Below are 18,114 nucleotides of genomic sequence, written 5' to 3'. Positions count from 1 at the left end.
CGAGAGTAAAAACAGCCGCAACAACGGGCTGGAGCGGGAACAAAGCGCTGCTCTACACTCGCTGGTACGGCGAGGAGGGTGTTCACGCACTCAGTGCATCTGTCTCACACAGCCCACCACTGCAGCCGCGAGTGTCTGGCGCAGTGACTCACAGTGCTGCTCTCTGAGACACACGCGCGCAGGCGCGCGACTACTGGGGCATATAGCACGCGCGCGCACACGATTGCTGGGGCATATAGCACAAAAAGAGCCACAAGAGCACATGCTTGTGAGGTCACAACGGAAATGTTTGTGCGCCCCCCCCACATAGTAGCTTTTGTACAGTAACCTCTGAAAGTGTTCATCGGTCTCTGCTTCAAGCAATCCTGAACATTTAAAGCGTTAAAGAGTTGCCTAGTCCATCTTCACACCAGCATAAACTCACAGGTGATGATTTCAGGTGGAGAACATCAACACAGCCCAGCAGGAATCACGTGTAACTGAAGCTGCTCCACTGCGTTAGCGGCATGGCATCAGACACGTTTGCACGCGTGGGTGTGCAGTGGCATCCAAACTCGCCTGGCACCCCCATGCAGGGCTGGTTTAATCCACCACTGGGGCAGCACACCAAGACCTGCACTTTCTGCAGCCTCAGGACTTTGTATGAATTCTCTCTCTGCCTCTCAGTTCAATTAAATAGTGTTTATTGGTGTGACAAATACACTTGTATTGCCGAAGCTTTGCGGAACAAAGTAAGGACACAAAATGGCAAACTAACATCGGAGGTTAGGCAGGACACAGGAACGAGCCGAGTATTTACACAAAACAACAGAGAACGTAAACACAGACAAACACTTACGATTAGATGAGACCTTAAATACACGCACGGTAACGACGGAAAAGGAGAAACAAGTGTGAGACACGGGGAAGGCATGGACATACAAACGCACGCGTCTGGGAGAAGGGGCCGCACCGTGACACAAACGAAAGGTAATATTTAATTCATGTCTCAGCAAATAGCAAGTAGGGACTGTTATATTACATAACTATAACTACAACTACAACTGTCTCCTTCTCTCTCTCAGTTGGTCACTTCAGTTCAGGGTAGCTTTGTTGGCATGACTGTATCAGAGACAATTTTGCCAAAGCAAACAGTGTGAAGCGGAACATGACATCAATGATTCTAATAGTCATAAGTAACAACATTATTATAAAAGTAAACGCATTGTGACAATAAATGACAAACTAGATTTTAAAAAATCAGTAATGACTACAATAACTATATACCCCGGATAAAGATGAGCACTGCGTCCAGTGAAAGGTGTGGTGGAGTACTAGTGTAGTGTCTCAGGTGGTGATAGGTTTCCTTCTCCGTGCACCGTTTGTCTTTTTTTTTAAGATTGGAGGAGAATTTCAAAATTTGGGAGTATTAGTCTTAAATTTTGACAAATGGGTGAATTTTTCCCAGTGGAGGAGAAAGTGCTGCTCTCTCTCTCTCTCTGCACAGCCTGGATTGTGTGTATCTGTCCATTTCTGGGGTCAGATTGTGTTCACTGAACCTGTACTCAGGGATCTGTCTCTGCTGTGAGTCTCTGACGATGTAGAGGTTTCCGCTAAGGCATATTCTCTGATTGGGGCTCGATAGGTCTGTACGTTTTCGTGTCCAGCAGTGCTGGACTGAGGCTGCTGTGTTAGAGGTCAGTTAGCTCAGTAAGTCTCAGTACCTGCTTTTAGGTCTCTCTCTCTCTCCCTCCCAGCAGTACTGGATGAGAAGTATATGTCACTGAGGTATATAAAGGTAAATAGTCATTATTACAATATTGGCTTTTACAGTAGTAACACCACAGAATAATGTAATATGCAATATTACAAATCATAGAACGTATACCTATAACAAATCATAAAATATAGTTTGTTTTTTGTCTGTCATCCACCTTTACTGAGGGGCCATGAACAGATTACTGTCTCAGCCTGTGAGAGAGGCGTGGGCATTGGCACAAACCCAGAGCCTGAAAAGACAGAGACGTGTCCTCTGAAGATGACCTAAGTGGCGGTACAACAGGACATGGTTGTCCCCTGAGCGCACCAGCTGAATAGCCTGAATTAGCCCGGAGGTGTTACATGATGTATTGCGGCTCAATAATAGCGGAAATGGTGAGTGGTGAACACAATGCAATTCACTCGCCAGCTGCTTCTATTCTAAACATGCAAAGCCGCTTCCGTCGGCAAGGAGGAGACAGGCAGGGACATGCCGCCACTCGAAGTCACAACAAACATCTTGTGCCTTGAGCTCCTCCCTACCAACTCCAGCTTAAATATATATGACTGTTTTACAGCCAGGCCGCAAGGCCAACCGCAGTCATGTCATTATAGAGCACTTAGCCGACACCCTCTAATTTGAGTACAATAACACAGCCGACGGAACAGTTCTGCACACACACCAGGATGGGAAGCAGCAGGAACACCTGCAGGATGCAGGATGGGAAGCAGGCAGATATGTCCTCAAGCTAGCTGACAACGTTCACAATAATGGTGCCACTGAAACAAGGTGCGTCACTGCAGTCCAGAGTGTTAGCACTGGATGCTCGCTACAAACTACTAGTGTAAAAATAATGCAAAGTATAGCTGCGTTGTCACGGGCCTTGGCAGGGGGCACGGAGCGGCACGCTGGGTGGGATGACGGGTCCTCTTTTACCACCAGAGCCTGCAGCCCTACACAGCAGCACAGCGCACGCCCTGCAGAAGGCCGAGCTGGTAATCCATGCCGCTGCCCCATTTGTACCGGTTCTGTGCAGGCGTGCGTGCACATGTGTGTGCATGCATGTCGAGGACATTGTTGGAACAGCAAACAAAACAAGCACAATTGTTGCCATTGTCATATAGGTTACGGGCTAAGGAATGTGCCGGAAAAAAAATAAAGCAATAAGACGCTGCTAGGAGCCTGTCAGTGGAGCAGGGAAGCACAGCTCATGCCGTGTGACCTACTTTTCAGATGGCTGTCTCTGGAGGAGGAGGAGGAGGAGGAGGAGGAGGAGAACCCCCAGAGCCATGTGAGGCTGGCATGCACAATCAACATTCCTCCCTTTTCTCTGGAACGCACTATGAGGACTCTGACTTTCCGGATATGAAATCCGTCACTCTCATTGCGCCAAATACTCCTGCTATGTTATGGGAGATATAAACTCTGCTTGCTGCCAATTTTTATTGCCCTAAAAAGAAAAGTTCTTAGTGCTTTTCACCATGCACTCCTACTCCTTCCTCACTACTTTCTTCAGCCGTAGACCCATGGCAGTGTGACAGAAACCACATAGGTATGCGACCACTAAGATCTCTTAATGCGTTTTATGGATACATGAGGAAATCCAGGAAATGCGATACGATAATCTACACCTTGTGCGATTAATGTTATTCATAATTTAAAAAAAAAACATTGTTTATTTAGAAGCCATGTAATTTGTTTGTGACAGCTTTAACCATCACCAGACGCCAGATTGCAGATGACATGGAATTTACATATACAACCAGTCTCTTATACGACCTTTGTTCATTTTTCTAAAGCAGTCATTGACTGCCACTGACAAAATCAGGGTGTGGGCGCACGTTTGGCCTCATGCAAGTCACTTACCAAAGGTTCAGCAATAAGTAGTGAGTAAGCGTACCGTAAGCCTCTTTGCATAAATATTTCCTCCTCGATAATAAAAATGATACAATACTGAAAGATACAACAGCTATAATCTGGTCCCTAATCCAAACAGACCTGAACACGTTAGCTGCATTACACACATATAGCCTACATACACAGGCAGGCCTATTTACTTTAAAAATCTACATTATGTTTTAGGGACTTTTAAATACTGCTTTGAGTACCGTTATTAAAGCATCATCGTGTGCAGGGTGTTAGACAATGCCTGGAAACTGCGCGCGCATATAATGCAGTCCCAGCGGCAGCGACTTATGAATCCGCGCATGCAAAACCACATTTCTCAGCTTTGCTGTTGAACAATCTTCCATTTCCCTGTGGGCAAATCAGCTTGCTATATCCTGTAACGGTATGGGACAAGGAAGCATTCCTTCCACAGCTTTGTCCCGTATTCGTCCATGACAATGATCATTTCAGCACAATTCTTTGTTAAAACTGTGATGGTTTTTTTTATTGAAAGTTGGTTCATACGTCACTAAAATAACACCATTTTCTCAGTAGTTTGTTCTCTATGTAAAAGTTATGCATAATCCTTTGCCCAGTTCAACCCCAGGCAAGGTAACGTTACCCGGTCACGTTCAACCCCACGCTGGGTAACGTTACCCGGTCACGTATAGCCCCAGGCGGCCCGACGTTACCCGGTCACGTATAACCCCAGGCGGCCCGACGTTACCCGGTCACGTATAACCCCAGGCGGCCCGACGTTACCCGGTCACGTTCAACCCCAGGCTGGGTAACGTTACCCCGTCACGTTCAACCCCAGGCTGGGTAACGTTACCCGGTCACGTTCAACCCCAGGCTGGGTAACGTTACCCGGTCACGTTCAAACCCAGGCGGCCCGACGTTACCCGGTCACGTTCAAACCCAGGCGGCCCGACGTTACCCGGTCACGTTCAACCCCAGGCGGCCAGACGTTACCTGGTCACGTTCAACCCCAGGCGGCCTGACGTTACCCGGTCACGTTCAACCTCAGGCTGGGTAACGTTACCCGGTCACGTTCAACCCCAGGCGGCCCGACGTTACCCGGTCATGTTCAACCCCAGCCTGGGTAACGTTACCCGGTCACGTTCAACCCCAGGCTGGGTAACGTTACCCGGTCACGTTCAACCTCAGGCTGGGTAACGTTACCCGGTCACGTTCAACCTCAGGCTGGGTAACGTTACCCGGTCACGTTCAACCCCAGGCGGCCCGACGTTATCCGGTCACGCAAAACCCCAGGCTGGGTAACGTTACCCGGTCACATTCAACCCCAGGCGGGGTAACGTTACCCGGTCACATTCAATCCCAGGCTGGGTAACGTTACCCGGTCACATTCAACCCCAGGCTGAGTAACGTTACCTGGTTACGCTCGAAGTTTTCCTTCTCAACTTCCAAACTGTTGGCACCACCAGCGCGGCGACTCAGAACTTTTGGAATTGGGTTTGGGACTTGCTGAATAGAACTCTTCATTCGATCCATTTAGAAACAAATTTGTCCGACCAGTGGGAAGTCTCGATACTTTGTACAAATTAATGAATCACACAAACAAGCAGAAAAAGTGTTGGCACGAAATTTCCCAAACTCTCGACGTTATCACTGGAGGTCATTTTCTGTGTCCACCGCCCAGCATTCCGCAGCAATCCGTCGCGTGGTCTTGCGCGTGCAAAGTATGAACTCGGTAATATTCTGAAACACCTACAACCAACAAAACTAAACCACCGCAGAAGAACGAGAGAATGCCCAACGCTCTTGCAAGCAAAAACTCCAGAGGCAGCAACATTCTCAGAAACCTCCAGCCTCGTCAGCGATTGGATCAAAGCTATTTGCTCCCGCCCACGAGGATCATATTCGCTCCGTGTGTCGTCACGCGTGTTTACGCCTGTCCTTCACGTCACGCGCAGCTCCACTCTCGTACTTTATTTATAAGAATATTCACTTTGTTTAGATCCAGTATAAACTCCAGCTAATCTTTTTTTTTTGCTTTTTTTTTGCTTTATACGCCAAAATAAAAAGTAGAACTCTACAACGTTGATTAATTTGACTTTATTCTTTTGATAAACAGCCACATGCATATAGATTTAAAAGCATTTTAACTTTGTATCTAAGACAAAAGTATGCACACTTGATATTGTTCTTGCTGCGACGACGAGGAATGAATCATTGTCCCGCCCCCTATGAGGGAATAAGCTATTGTGCCTGGCTAAACATAGAGGGTACTAAAATTCAAACTCTCTCTCCCTCTCTGTTATGTGTTAACTTAATATCAGTGGGAAACGTTGAAGGAAAGCAAAAGTGAACTGGAAAAGAAGCTCAAACGCTCTGTGTTCCACAGGCTGGGCTGGGCTGAATTATTTTACTTGCAATACAAGATGATACAGTTGGGGTCAGGTTAAAGGTTTGGTGGAATTGTATTTTGAGGTAATATATAGTAATGCTACTCTCAACAGGATAAAAATGGTTACAACAGTTCGGGCTTCGGAGCCGCACATTAAAGACTTTAAGTCCTTATGACATCTCGAGTGATACCCATTGGGAGTGGTAGAAGTGGTTTTGTTGTGGGTGCATAAACCACACCATTGCGATGCTACTGGTTCCAAGTGAATTAAGAACGGTAAATATTACAAGGAATTGTAAATATATTGAAATTTAAAAAGATACATTTATATTCAATGGTTATTAATGTAAAAATATTTTCTCTCTTTCCTTGCAAATATGGCTCCCTCTAGTGGCTATAAAAGTGGAACACCATAGACTACGTTTAAAAAAAAAGCCACCATTTTTAAAAAAAGGTCACAATAAATGCGTGTGTTCTTGTCGATATACACACAGTCTCATCGTCAGCAATGATGCAGCATATTAATCAGACAATTACTGCTCTCTTCTGGAATGAGAGAGCTGTTGTCATTGTCATGCCACATATCTGTTGGAGCCACTCCTCCAGCTTATGGGTGATAGGCCCAAGTGTGTGTGTGTGATGAGAGATGAGAATAAGAGAGTCATACGGGCATTGTCAAGAAAACTAGAGGAGCCAAGCCCCAGCTGCTGGTAGATAAAACAGTAACTCAAGACTGTAAGACCAAACAGACCAACCTGTGCACTGCCTGGACTGACTATGAGAAAGCCTGTGATTCAATGTCCCACACATGGATCCTGGATGCTTGAGGCTGTGTAACATCAACAGGACTCTAAGGGCATTCAACAAGAAAACGATGGGGCCAATAGGGCTAAGGAAAAATACCACCTATAGGAGATTGATTGGGAATTTTTATATACAAACAGACCTCAAATATATGCAATATTATATTTTCTTTAGCATTTAGTTTACTTTGTAAGGTATATAAGAACAATTATTATTATTTTTTTATTCCTTTCTCTCCATCAAATTTCTATTGAGACCTGCTCTAACTCTAATGTGACTGTTTCCCACCAAGGAATCGCAAACGTGCGTAGAACAGACAAATCACGCGAGATTTGCCGTCCCGTCCCGATACCTCCACATTACAGTGTGCGACAGAGACAGGTAAGATGGCGGCGCAGGAGACTGAGGCAGCACAGCAATCGGCCGTAGGCAACGGCGAGGTAAGAACAGTCATACAGGCGTAAGACAACAGGCCGCGCAGGTACACACCGCCCTTCTTACTTGTTCGGTATGGTAGTCGGGTAAAATGGTTAGTTCCTCTGCGTTTATGAAGTAATTGAGATTGATGCCGGTGAGAACCAGCGCCCCCGGTTGCCCGCGGAGGCTAACGCTAGGCTAGCCAGCCTTAACTACCCCAGCCGGGGTTACTCATCACGTTTCTCCACAGCTGCTGCTTGCAGCTTTTAGTGGACTTAAATGCGTCGTTTGTCTCAGACGGCCGGTTGGTAAAGCTAATTTAGCTAAAACGGAGGTTAGAGGCTCGGATGGTGGCTAGCAAGCGAGTGTTGACCTCTGACGAGCAGGTATCACTCTTCTCTCGGATCCGGCGTCGATCGTGTGGCTGGACTGGGTGGACTTGTCAGGGGAATGGCACACACCAACTGTCAGCTCGCTAGTTAACGACGTTGTAGATGGATGACTGGGCTGGTTAATCAACAAGCTAGCTAACTCATTTAACTAGTTATGAAATGGGTTAATCTGTCCTGTCAGAGGCAGTGATTGTTTTAGAGCTTCCTGGATTATTTCGCCAAGGCGGAGTTTTTAAATCTTGTCACCTTACGTTATCTAGCTAGTTAGATAAACCTTTAACATATTGGTTTATATTTACATAACTCAAACTGCTCTACGATCACCGGTGAGTTAAACGCAGGTTGTATGTGAGGTGCATTGTACTGATGTAACATCTCAACTCAGCCTCCCAGTCGTGTACCTAAATGATGAGTTCAGCTGGGGAGCTCCGCTATTTGCAAACCTAGTCCAGGTCCATCTAAGACTCAAACGTTTCCGCCAACCTCGTGTATACACTGTATTATGCAATATGGGAGTTGAAGATCACTCGAATAACTTGGACATGAGCCTCGAAGCAACACGTGTTTAATCATCTACGCTACGTTGCTCGCTCACTTCCGTTCACTTGTTTGCTTGGCAGACCCTCACAAAGACTGTTTAACCTAATCACCAGATTACTGCGATTAGATCTTATAACCTTTGCTGTCTCTGTCTGCTGAGGACTGTTGCAAGACACTGAAATTAAGGAATAGTGTTGTACAGACTAATGAGGGCTGACTTGACCTCCACCCTGCTGCTGGGGCTGAGGGAATTGTTAGGTTTGAATAAGTACTTTTCAGGTTCAGTGAACCTCAAGATCAAGTCCAGGGCTGGCTTTCATATAACCATCATAAAACAAAGATAATCTTTAAATGGTAGAGTCTTGCACTGAACAGTCTCTCATTTAAATGACCTTAACACTGATGATTTTGAGAAATGATGACCAGATCAGTCATCTTTTAAAATCCCTCAGACAACTTTTCAGCCTATTTTATCTTGGTACTTGATCTTAAATGTATTAATTGGATGCTGATGAGTAGTGTTTTCTGTTCATTATTGTATTTTACATGCCATGTTCCTCACACATGGTAGCTATAGTGGTACATGTATGGTTCTGCTTTACGAGACTGCTGTCTAGAAATGCACTTCAGTGTTTTGCTTGATGATGATCCTATTTTTCCGGAACTGTTTGCACTAATTTTTGTGAACCATGCTACTGTACGGAATTCTCAAATGTTTCAGTTTGCAGTCCCATGTTGACGTGGAAGCCATTGTATGTAATCTTTGTTTGTTTGTTGATGTTCGATTATGTTGGTCAGTGACTGATATTACAGGTTGTGTAAAAAAGGGAAGAAAGATGATTTAGAATTAGGACTCAAATATAATCTCATTCAGTGTTTTATAGTATTAAGCTCCACTGTTAGTTATGTTTTATTTAATTGTTTTGCATAAATGTAGGATATTTCTTATTATAAACCTGTGATCACTCTGATCTTTCGTCATTGTTGAAATGTTCTTAGTTGCACAGACCTCAAAGAGAGGGAGATTTGCTTCAGTTTAGAAAAGGTAGTAAGTAACCTTGTTCTGTATCAGCAAGAAACTGCGCTGCATGTCCACCGAGCTAAAACGGCATGACGAGAATGGGGGATGGTTAGGTTTTAAATCGCCACGTGCCATCTATGGCCTTGATGCTGTCTTCCATTCCAAGGCTCATTATTGGCAGTCACTGAGCAGTGGGCGTGTGTGTTTTAATCAGGTGAGCAGTAACGGCGCTGCCGCTTCGGGCCAGGTTGCACGGACTGCCGCTGCTCCACCGGACCAGCAGCAGCAGCAGCAGCAGCAGCAGCAGGGAAATGCCTGGCAGGTCATCAAAGGCGTCCTCTTCAGGTGTGTGCAGGAAAGCCCAGCAGTCCACGTCTGAGCTTAATTTAGCCATGGATGCTGTAAACAAGAACACCAATGTTTTTGTTCAGGTTTGAATCGAAACACATGTAACTGTGGTGAAACACTGTGTCCTGATGGTGCCTGTTACCTAGGACGTGCTGGGCACTTTGATTTAATCATAACTTAGCACTCTGTTCTGTGACTGTATTTTAACACTGCGGGTTGTCCTAGACGGTGTTCTCATGAGTGGAGGTTGGTGAGAGATGGCTCCTGGCCAGCCTTCTCAAAAGCTACGTTTAGGAGCTGCAATTTATGTCGGGGGTGGGGGGGGGGTTCTTTCTAACAGTAGCAGCTCTACCAGTCACAAAGGACCAGTGGAGGTGTGATGAATGAAGGGTTTCTTAGAATTGCTGCCAGTCATAGTTGTTTTTTATATATCAGATAATACCTGTATGCACATTGTATTTGTCATTTTTAGCTTTTGCTTGACAATTTTAGGAATATTGTATGTTACTGTAATCAAGTCATTTAGATTTTTTTGTATATCAGTATATGAAGTCTTGACATGATATACTAACTAAACCATATCTAGCACTGATAATTGGGGATTATAAATGGTGTTTGTATATGGTTGATTGTCCATCTACCCAGAAGTACAGAAGGTGTGTAATATAAAGCCTTTTACTATGAATGGGATTCCTGAGTGGGATTCCTGCCAGAGGAGAAGTATTCCACAGATCTACTGTGCGGAAATTATGGCATGTACTCGTTGTGAAGTTGTCCTATCAGCAGGACGAGTCATTTTCAATATAACATTATTTTGCGTCTATGACTCTTTGCATTTGCGCCCTGTTTTGCAGCTGAGAAGACAACGTGGTCCAAGCCGTGGCCCGTTACTGTTATTTGTGTTCATATTTAGGCTGATGATAAAATTAACATGTTTTATTATTCAGACTATTTAAACCATCATTTGCAGATATTGGGTAGTGAAATCTTGATTCCCTTCCATTTGTATCTCCATCACGTGTGATACCACCACTTGCCCGAGAGCCTTGTTGACGTTTGCTTGTGTGTTGTGGTGCAGGATCCTCATCATCTGGGCCATCAGCAGCTGGTTCCGCAGGGGTCCATCGACCCCTGACCCCAGCGCCCCTGCAGGAGCCCCCCGGCTGCCCAGCCGCAACCTCTTCCCCAAGGACACCCTGATGGTACTGCAGGCAGAACGTTGCACGTTTTTGTTTAATTTCAGCTCACCTGAGGCAGGTGGTCGGTGTTGTGTGGTTACCTGCCACAGGTGTGTAGGAATCTGGGATGGAGTAAAACTAACTGGATTCTCTGCATCAGTTTGAGGTGCTCTATTCTCATAAAATGCACAAAGACACGAGCACCACCTTTAGTCTTGCTTACTGAGGTACAGGTGGGCAGGTGAGAAATGTTTGCTGTGACACAGACAGGTGTGTGATGACAACTAACAGCTGCATGGTCTCCTGTTTCCAGGATCTTTATGTGTATATCTCCGAGAATGAGGTATTTTCGGATTTCAACAACACAGAGAGCCTGTTTTGGTTCCAGAGGGACCTGATCTATGGAGACTGGACCACAGGAGAGGCAGGAGATGGCTGCTATGAGCATTACCTGGAACTGGACACACCTGAGGTGATACATAAACACCTCTGTCTGCTCCTCATAAACTCTTTTTACACTTGGTAAAAAAATGTGAAATTGGCTATCAAATTATGTAAACATATGATCCAGATACCTACCCAATAATAATCGAATTCTGAAGACGCCACCTCCCCTTTGTGTACAAAGGGACATAACCACTCATAAATCTACATTTCCCTACTCGGGTGCAGACTATGTCTTATTCAAGCATAATCTATAATAAGACACTGTATGCTACAGATATAACTGGATTAGTTTATCAGACCTGGAGATAATGCAGGGCTCTACTAGTAAATGTGGTTTGTGCTGAGACACTTAATCTGTCTGTGTGAATGTGGCAGGGCACACAGCGGAATGGCTCCCTGTATATCCATGTGTACTTCACCAAGAGCGGCTTCCACCCCGACCCTAAGCGCAAAGGCCAGTATCGCAGGCTAGCCACCGTCCACGCCAGCCGAAGTAAGCGCCCCCCAGCAGTTCCACTCGCACACGCTTAGTCCCGCGTCCGAGCTAATGCCCCCGCTTCTGTTTCCCACCGTGACAGTGCTGAACAAGTTTAAGAGAAGGAAGTTCCTCAAGACCAAGAACCTGCTGACGGGAGCCACCGAAGCTGATCCTGAGATGATTAAGGTCGGTGTGCTCTGTTGTTTTGTGGCTTGGCGTTACCGTGGAGTGGTACCAGCCGAGCAGGATACCTTCAGTCTCCGGGGGGAGGGGAGCTTTACCATTGCAGTCTACAGGGAACAGTTAGCCTTGTGTTACCATCTTGGCAGTTCCCATGAAGGCTAAATGTAAATAATAATAAATGGTATGTTGCGTATGTTTGTGGAATGTGTGTGTACGCCCTTGTGCGTTCATGTATCAGCGGGCAGAGAGTCATGGCCCTGTGGAGATCATATCACATTGGCACCCCAACCTAACCATCAACATGGTGGATGATCACACAGCGTGGGTGAAGGGTTCCGTGCCTCCGCCCCTCGACCAGCGTAAGTGCCCCAGCACCACCCCGAATCTTTCATGTCTGACAGGGTGGTGTTGGGATCTGTGCTTTTAACTTATTGTTTGCAACGATCTGAATGCGTGTGACTCCATTTGTGTGACCAATACAGCAATTTTCAGACAAACACCAGGAGCTCTCTGCTCATGCTCTGCCCTCCCCTGACTCTGCTTTCTACCCATTTCTCTGTCTCTCAGACGTGAAGTTTGACGCCGTGAGTGGCGACTACTATCCCATCGTGTACTTCAACGACTACTGGAACCTGCAGAAAGATTACTACCCCATAAACGAGACCCTGAAGAAGCTGCCCCTGCGACTCACCTACTGCCCCCTGTCCCTATGGCGCTGGCAGCTATATGCTGCCCAGAGCGCCCGCTCTCCCTGGAACTTCTTGGGCGAGGACGCGTACGAACAGTCTGATGAGGACCAGGACTCTGTGAAGGTCAGAACTCCGTCCTAGGGCTCCCATCTGGTTACGCCCTGCCGGGGTTAGAATGCTGGTGGGGAAGAAAACGTCTCCGGTCACGTTTGATACTTATGTGTTCTCTGTTTCGATCAACTTCTTGATGAGCACATTGTCGTGGGGTTGTGTTGTATGTTTTGCGTAGCCTTTCACTTCCGGTTCATGGGGAAATGTCTTGCTCAACAGGTGGCTTTGCTGGAGACCAACCCATACCTCCTGGGGCTCACGATCGTCGTCTCCATTGTACATAGCATATTTGAGTTCTTGGCCTTTAAGAATGGTGAGTGTCATCGTTATTAGCACACGTGCATATGTAAGACATGAGTAGTTGTACTTCCACTTAAGTACCAGGAAATGTCCTCTTGGTCCAAGTATCTAAATAACCCTCATAAATATTTGTTGTTTGCTATTCTGGCTGCATGGACATTATTGGTTTGATTGGTTTGTTTTTCTGTCTCGTCATGATGTCATGTCCCCTCAGACATCCAGTTCTGGAACAGCCGTCAGTCTCTGGAGGGCTTATCTGTGCGCTCCATCATATTTGGCGTGTTCCAGTCGCTGGTGGTGCTGCTCTACATCCTGGACAATGAGACCAACTTCGTGGTGCAGGTCAGCGTGTTCATCGGGCTACTCATCGACTTCTGGAAGATCACCAAGGTCATGGATGTGAGGGTAAGACACCGTCCACCCCTCCACCCCCCCGCACAGCCCCCTATTGTGAGAAGTACTTCGTTCTTGACCCCTTGACCACCTCTTGGTCCCTTTCAGATGGACTGGGAGAATAGGATTGCAGGAGTAATCCCACGATTGATATTCAAGGACAAGTCCACGTACGTCGAGTCCTCAACCAAGATCTACGACGACGTAAGTGTTTCTGCATTCGTTTCGCACCGTTCCACTGCAGATGTGACTGTTCCACTGAGATGCTTGTTTCTGTCTGTTCTTCATCTAGATGGCCTTTAAGTACCTGTCCTGGATACTCTATCCACTCTTTGGCTGTTACGCTGTTTACAGCTTAATCTACGTAGAACACAAGGGCTGGTACTCATGGGTGCTCAGTATGCTCTATGGTTTCCTGTTAACCTTCGGTGAGTTTTGACCTTTCAGAGTACATAAGTTTCGTAACATTTGAACCGCGCCACTCCACAAAGGATGTGTATTTGATTTTGGGGACAGGCGGAGGTTCAGACAAAGCTGATTCAGAAGTTTGTCCTGGGACTGTCCCAGGTTAGGGTGCAAGCCTACCTTTCCCAGCAACCTCTACGCAAAAGCACACAGCAGAGGCTTTTTTAAAATTTTTTAATATATCTCACTACTAGCCAATCGGTGCGGAGATGGGATGCATGTTTGAGTATTTCTGCTTCAGATAGTAACTTTTTGAAGAGCATTTTAGCCAAAAACACTACAAATACATTCAGGAGGTTGTCTTGGGTCATGCTGCATGTCTACTTAGTTCTGTCTGCAGTTGCATATGTTAACGTAGCTCACTATATACCTAACGTGCTCCTTGTCGCCTTGTTAACTTTGTTTGCTTGTTGGAAGAAAATGTACTATAACATAATATGACTGACTGCCTCACAAACAGTATGTGTAAATATATAGTCTCTGAGATGAGGTTGGTAGGCCTTGGCACTCCGCACCAATGAGCAGAATTCTAATATTACCTTGGCTGAGGGGGAAGTATATCCCAGATAGCTGTCTCCTGTAGTTAGTCTCGTCATAAAATGTTTTTAGTTTTTGTTTGTGACCTAGGCTGGGTTTGTTTTTCATATCTTTAATGTCCTTTCTGTAGGTTTCATCACCATGACACCTCAGCTCTTCATTAACTACAAGATGAAATCAGTAGCTCATCTTCCGTGGAGAATGCTCACCTACAAGGCACTGAACACCTTCATCGACGACCTGTTTGCCTTCGTGATCCGAATGCCCATGATGTACAGAATAGGCTGTCTGCGAGATGGTGTGTACGGACTCTCTGTGCACTCATTAGGGGCTCTAGTGCAAACACGCACTCTCTGACAGTACACTCTAATATGGACTCACTCTCTCTGGTGGTACACTCTAGTGCGGACTCGCTCTGTGGAGGCACACTGCACTAGCAGACTCATTCTGTACATGATATAATTTTATATACTCATTTTCTCTGGTAGCAGTCTCAAAATCAGCGTATATGGCAATGATGGCGTGTGTGTGTGCGCTGCGCTGCAGAGACTTAGCAAATGTACTAACCAGTCTGTTTCACTTTTGTATCAGCTGTTGGCTTTTAGTTTCTTTGCCTGTTCTATCTGTTAAGGCTGGCTTTATTCTTCCCCAGACGTGGTGTTCTTCATCTACCTGTACCAGAGGTGGATCTACAGAGTGGACCCCAACCGTGTCAATGAATTTGGCACTAGTGGACTGCACCACAGCGAGGAAAACTTGGCCCAGGTGGCTGCAGAAGACACCACGCCCGCCGCCATCACAGATAAACCAGAGGGCGAGAAGAAGAACGATTAATCTTCTCGTCCACACTCTCGTCTGCCCAAGATGTATTCCAACATCATGGCTGAGTTTATGTCTAATAGTCAGGGATGGGAACTGGAATAATGGTATTCTGTAAAGGACACTGCGAGAAATTTCAGTTCAACTCTCCATTTTTTTTGTATGGGATCTGCAGAAACAAACACAACCCATTTAATGTAAACTTGATAATATTTTTCAGTCTCCCATATCTTGCAGTGAAGGTGAAGTAAAAAGCAAAGTGCTGTACTGTATTGTGTATTTCTGGATTGGTTAACACTACTGTTGTGAAGGTACAGGGAAGAGATCCACGAGGTTAACTGTGTTGGATGGGCTGTTGCAGTACATATCTCAATATTTTACAAGATGGGAGACAAAGTGAAGGCAAGTGCAAACTTGCTACTATTTTTCCTTTTGTTTTCCTTACTGTGTGGATTCGCTGTTCCTTTTTTCCCATTCCATGTGTGAGGTCTGTGTACCAGAAAGAGGGTGAGTAGTGTGACGGGAAGCAGCACACGGTCTGGACGACGAGTGCTACTCAGCCTGTGCAGACACTACCCACAGGAGACTGGGACTGCCCAAGGCTTTTCCGTTGTTAGGGGTCCTTTTTTTTTAATGGTTGATGTTCCAAACTTGAACAAAAAAACAAACAAACAAACAGCCTTGTAGGTATTAATATAATGATCTATTAATATTATTAATAATGGTGATCATGATTTTAGTTTTCAGCCTTTTTTTTTTGTACATCCTAACACTGTACAGTCTCCGCTTGTAAAACCTTCGTGTGCAGCTTGTCAGACGGTCTACAGCAGCTGCGGTGACGGTCATCTGGCCGAGGACTCGGATCCCTCTCTGCAGAGACCCTGATGCATCTACACTTCAAAGCAGAGCCATTTTTGTTTTCAGTACAGCTAGTCTGTTGAATGCAAGGCTTAGGTTGTGTCGTGTGAGTGTTGGTGGGACAAAAAGCCTAGTTTGTCTTTTTTTTTTTTTTTGCCAAAATGCTGAATTGACTGGGCTTTTATTTTGGTACATTAAAATTTGATTCACTCATGTTTATAGTAAAGCGTAAGTGCAGTTTAAATATTTTATGCAGAGCTTGTTTGGGATTTTTTGTTTTTGATGCAACATGTTAGGTGTTGGTTAATGAGCACCTGTTAAAATGGGAGTGTAATTAATAATGGAAGTGGCCAGACGTTACATAGTTTAACAGGCGTCCATAACGAGAAGCTACGTTAAATTCATATGCAAGGTATCGCAGTTGCCTCGACTACGGCGCTGTAATGATTAGAGCCAGTGCGCTTATTTTAAGTAGTTTTTTCTTCTGTGAGCTGTTGATGCACTGGTGTCTTGACCGTGGGGATCGCTGTAGTAGTTGAGATCCACGCTTGGCCGTTACTGCCCGAGTAATGTCTCATTATCCTCACCAGAGTGTACAGTGTGCTACATATTCTGGACATTTTCTGAGGGCATACGGGAAAATATGGATTTCACATTTGGTCGCATAAAAAGGCAAAATTATTAAGCTCTATCCTATAACTAGTTGAAATAACCTGAACACCAGTTCCTGAAAATATAATGGCCTTATAATTTAGTAAAGTTAATAACCAACATTTCTTTACGAGTAGAAAAATTTAATCGAATCCATTTGAAAAATTAAAAATACACTGATTCGTTTAAGTATGCAGTTATTTTCACATCACTTATTTACAATTACAAACAAAAGGTCTTCTTACAAAAACCTACACACGTTAAAACGAGTTCACAGCCGTGGACAGCTCCGTGACGAGCTGGCTCGCGGTGGGCCGCAGGCCCGGTTCTGCACTCCAGCACCGGCTGACCAGCTCCTTCAGCCACCGTCCGCGCGCCGACCGGGTCCACACATCCCGCGCCAGGTCAGGTCGGAGATTATAGGCCACGACGGCGTACAGCACGTGCTGCCTGTCGCCTGCGTACGGGGGCTCGCGGGTGAGGAGCTGCCACAGTGTGATGCCAAAGGAGTAGATGTCCACGAGGGCCGTGACCTCTTCGCCCTTCAGGAGCTCGGGCGCCCGGTGGGTGTACGTTCCGCCAATTTCGTGCAAACGACTCGCAGCGTCGCGTGAAAGATCGATTTTCATCGAACAACCGAAGTCTGCTAGTTTACACACGCCGTCCTTCGAGACGAGCACGTTGGCGGGTTTTAAATCCAGGTGGACGACGTTGTGGGCGTGCAGGTGCTGCAGTGCGCACGCGATGTCTGCGGAATAGCGCACGCACTGGTCCACGTGTAAGGGTTCGGCGTCTCCGTAGATGACCTGCTGCAAGTTGAGGCTGCCAGCGAACTCCATGATGATGGTACCGATACTGTCGTCCATCACTTCATCTGTCGGCGAGTGTGTTGTAGCTGCGATCACGCGCACGAGGTTTTTGTGCCTTAGGTGCGCGGAATTCAGCTCAGCCCAAAAACTCTGCCGCGACGCCAGTTTGTTTTTGGCGCATTTCACCCTCTTCACCGCGACCGTCTCGCCGAAGTACCTGGCTTTGAACACCAAGCCGAATCCGCCCGAACCGATGGGCTCCAGACCCTGCAGCTCGCGCCAGTTGACCGCGGACGACCAAAGTCTCCTGGCTGTATCCCCCGGGAACGCGCTGGCAGGCACGCGAAGCCTCGAGCCCCCCACGCACCTGGTCAGCGGGCTGCTGCAGGCCCCGAGCTTCACGCCCAAGTCCCTCCGGAGTATGCGGGTGACGGGGACAGGAGACGGCATGTTACAAGCGCGTGGACACACTGCGCGCACCGCCGCGTTTCAAACATTTTGGATTTGCCTCGCTGAGGACGAGGACACGTGACCACGTTTGTGCGCGTCATATGACTTACTTACGGCAACGTGGAAAATGTTTATCATCCTTGTCCTTATAGCTGGAGCTATTGTGTTGTTATAGTGCAGTCGGAATATTCTTGCCAGCTACAAACAAAGCCATGCAACATGCGGGAGAGA

General features: G+C 46.3%; 3 protein-coding genes and 1 long non-coding RNA gene across 5 annotated transcripts in view; 2 read left to right on the top strand and 2 right to left on the bottom strand.

Annotated features, from left to right (window-relative positions):
* Window positions 1-5,654, bottom strand: part of hip1 (huntingtin interacting protein 1) — a 31,421-nt gene extending 25,767 nt beyond the window's left edge. For both annotated transcript variants that reach the window (XM_035534060.1, XM_035534061.1), the window contains exon 1: window positions 5,018-5,654. In XM_035534060.1, the coding sequence (XP_035389953.1) occupies window positions 5,018-5,137 (120 nt within the window). In that variant the 5' untranslated portion in view covers window positions 5,138-5,654. The remainder of the gene's footprint in view (window positions 1-5,017) is intronic.
* LOC113591757 lies at window positions 858-4,996 on the top strand. Its single transcript, XR_003412235.2, has 3 exons — window positions 858-969; window positions 1,937-2,133; window positions 2,972-4,996. It is a non-coding gene; the product is annotated as an uncharacterized LOC113591757 (long non-coding RNA).
* Window positions 5,655-7,171: 1,517 nt separating the features above from the next.
* Window positions 7,172-16,183, top strand: clptm1 (CLPTM1 regulator of GABA type A receptor forward trafficking). Its single transcript, XM_027032379.2, has 14 exons — window positions 7,172-7,237; window positions 9,382-9,512; window positions 10,594-10,717; window positions 11,007-11,165; window positions 11,516-11,633; window positions 11,719-11,804; window positions 12,040-12,160; window positions 12,369-12,613; window positions 12,821-12,914; window positions 13,116-13,306; window positions 13,403-13,498; window positions 13,587-13,722; window positions 14,427-14,594; window positions 14,949-16,183. The coding sequence occupies exons 1-14, from the start codon at window positions 7,184-7,186 to the stop codon at window positions 15,128-15,130; spliced, it is 1,905 nt and encodes a 634-aa protein (XP_026888180.2). The 5' UTR covers window positions 7,172-7,183; the 3' UTR covers window positions 15,131-16,183.
* Window positions 15,856-17,913, bottom strand: mos (v-mos Moloney murine sarcoma viral oncogene homolog). The gene has a single exon (XM_027032383.2). The coding sequence runs from the start codon at window positions 17,881-17,883 to the stop codon at window positions 16,885-16,887; it is 999 nt and encodes a 332-aa protein (XP_026888184.2). The 5' UTR covers window positions 17,884-17,913; the 3' UTR covers window positions 15,856-16,884.
* Between the last annotated feature and the right edge of the window lie 201 nt (window positions 17,914-18,114).

The sequence above is a fragment of the Electrophorus electricus genome, chromosome 15 (assembly GCF_013358815.1).
Source record: "Electrophorus electricus isolate fEleEle1 chromosome 15, fEleEle1.pri, whole genome shotgun sequence".
Lineage (NCBI taxonomy): Eukaryota > Metazoa > Chordata > Actinopteri > Gymnotiformes > Gymnotidae > Electrophorus > Electrophorus electricus.
Note: the sequence above shows the minus strand (reverse complement) of the source record. Positions and strands in the feature narration are given on the sequence as shown.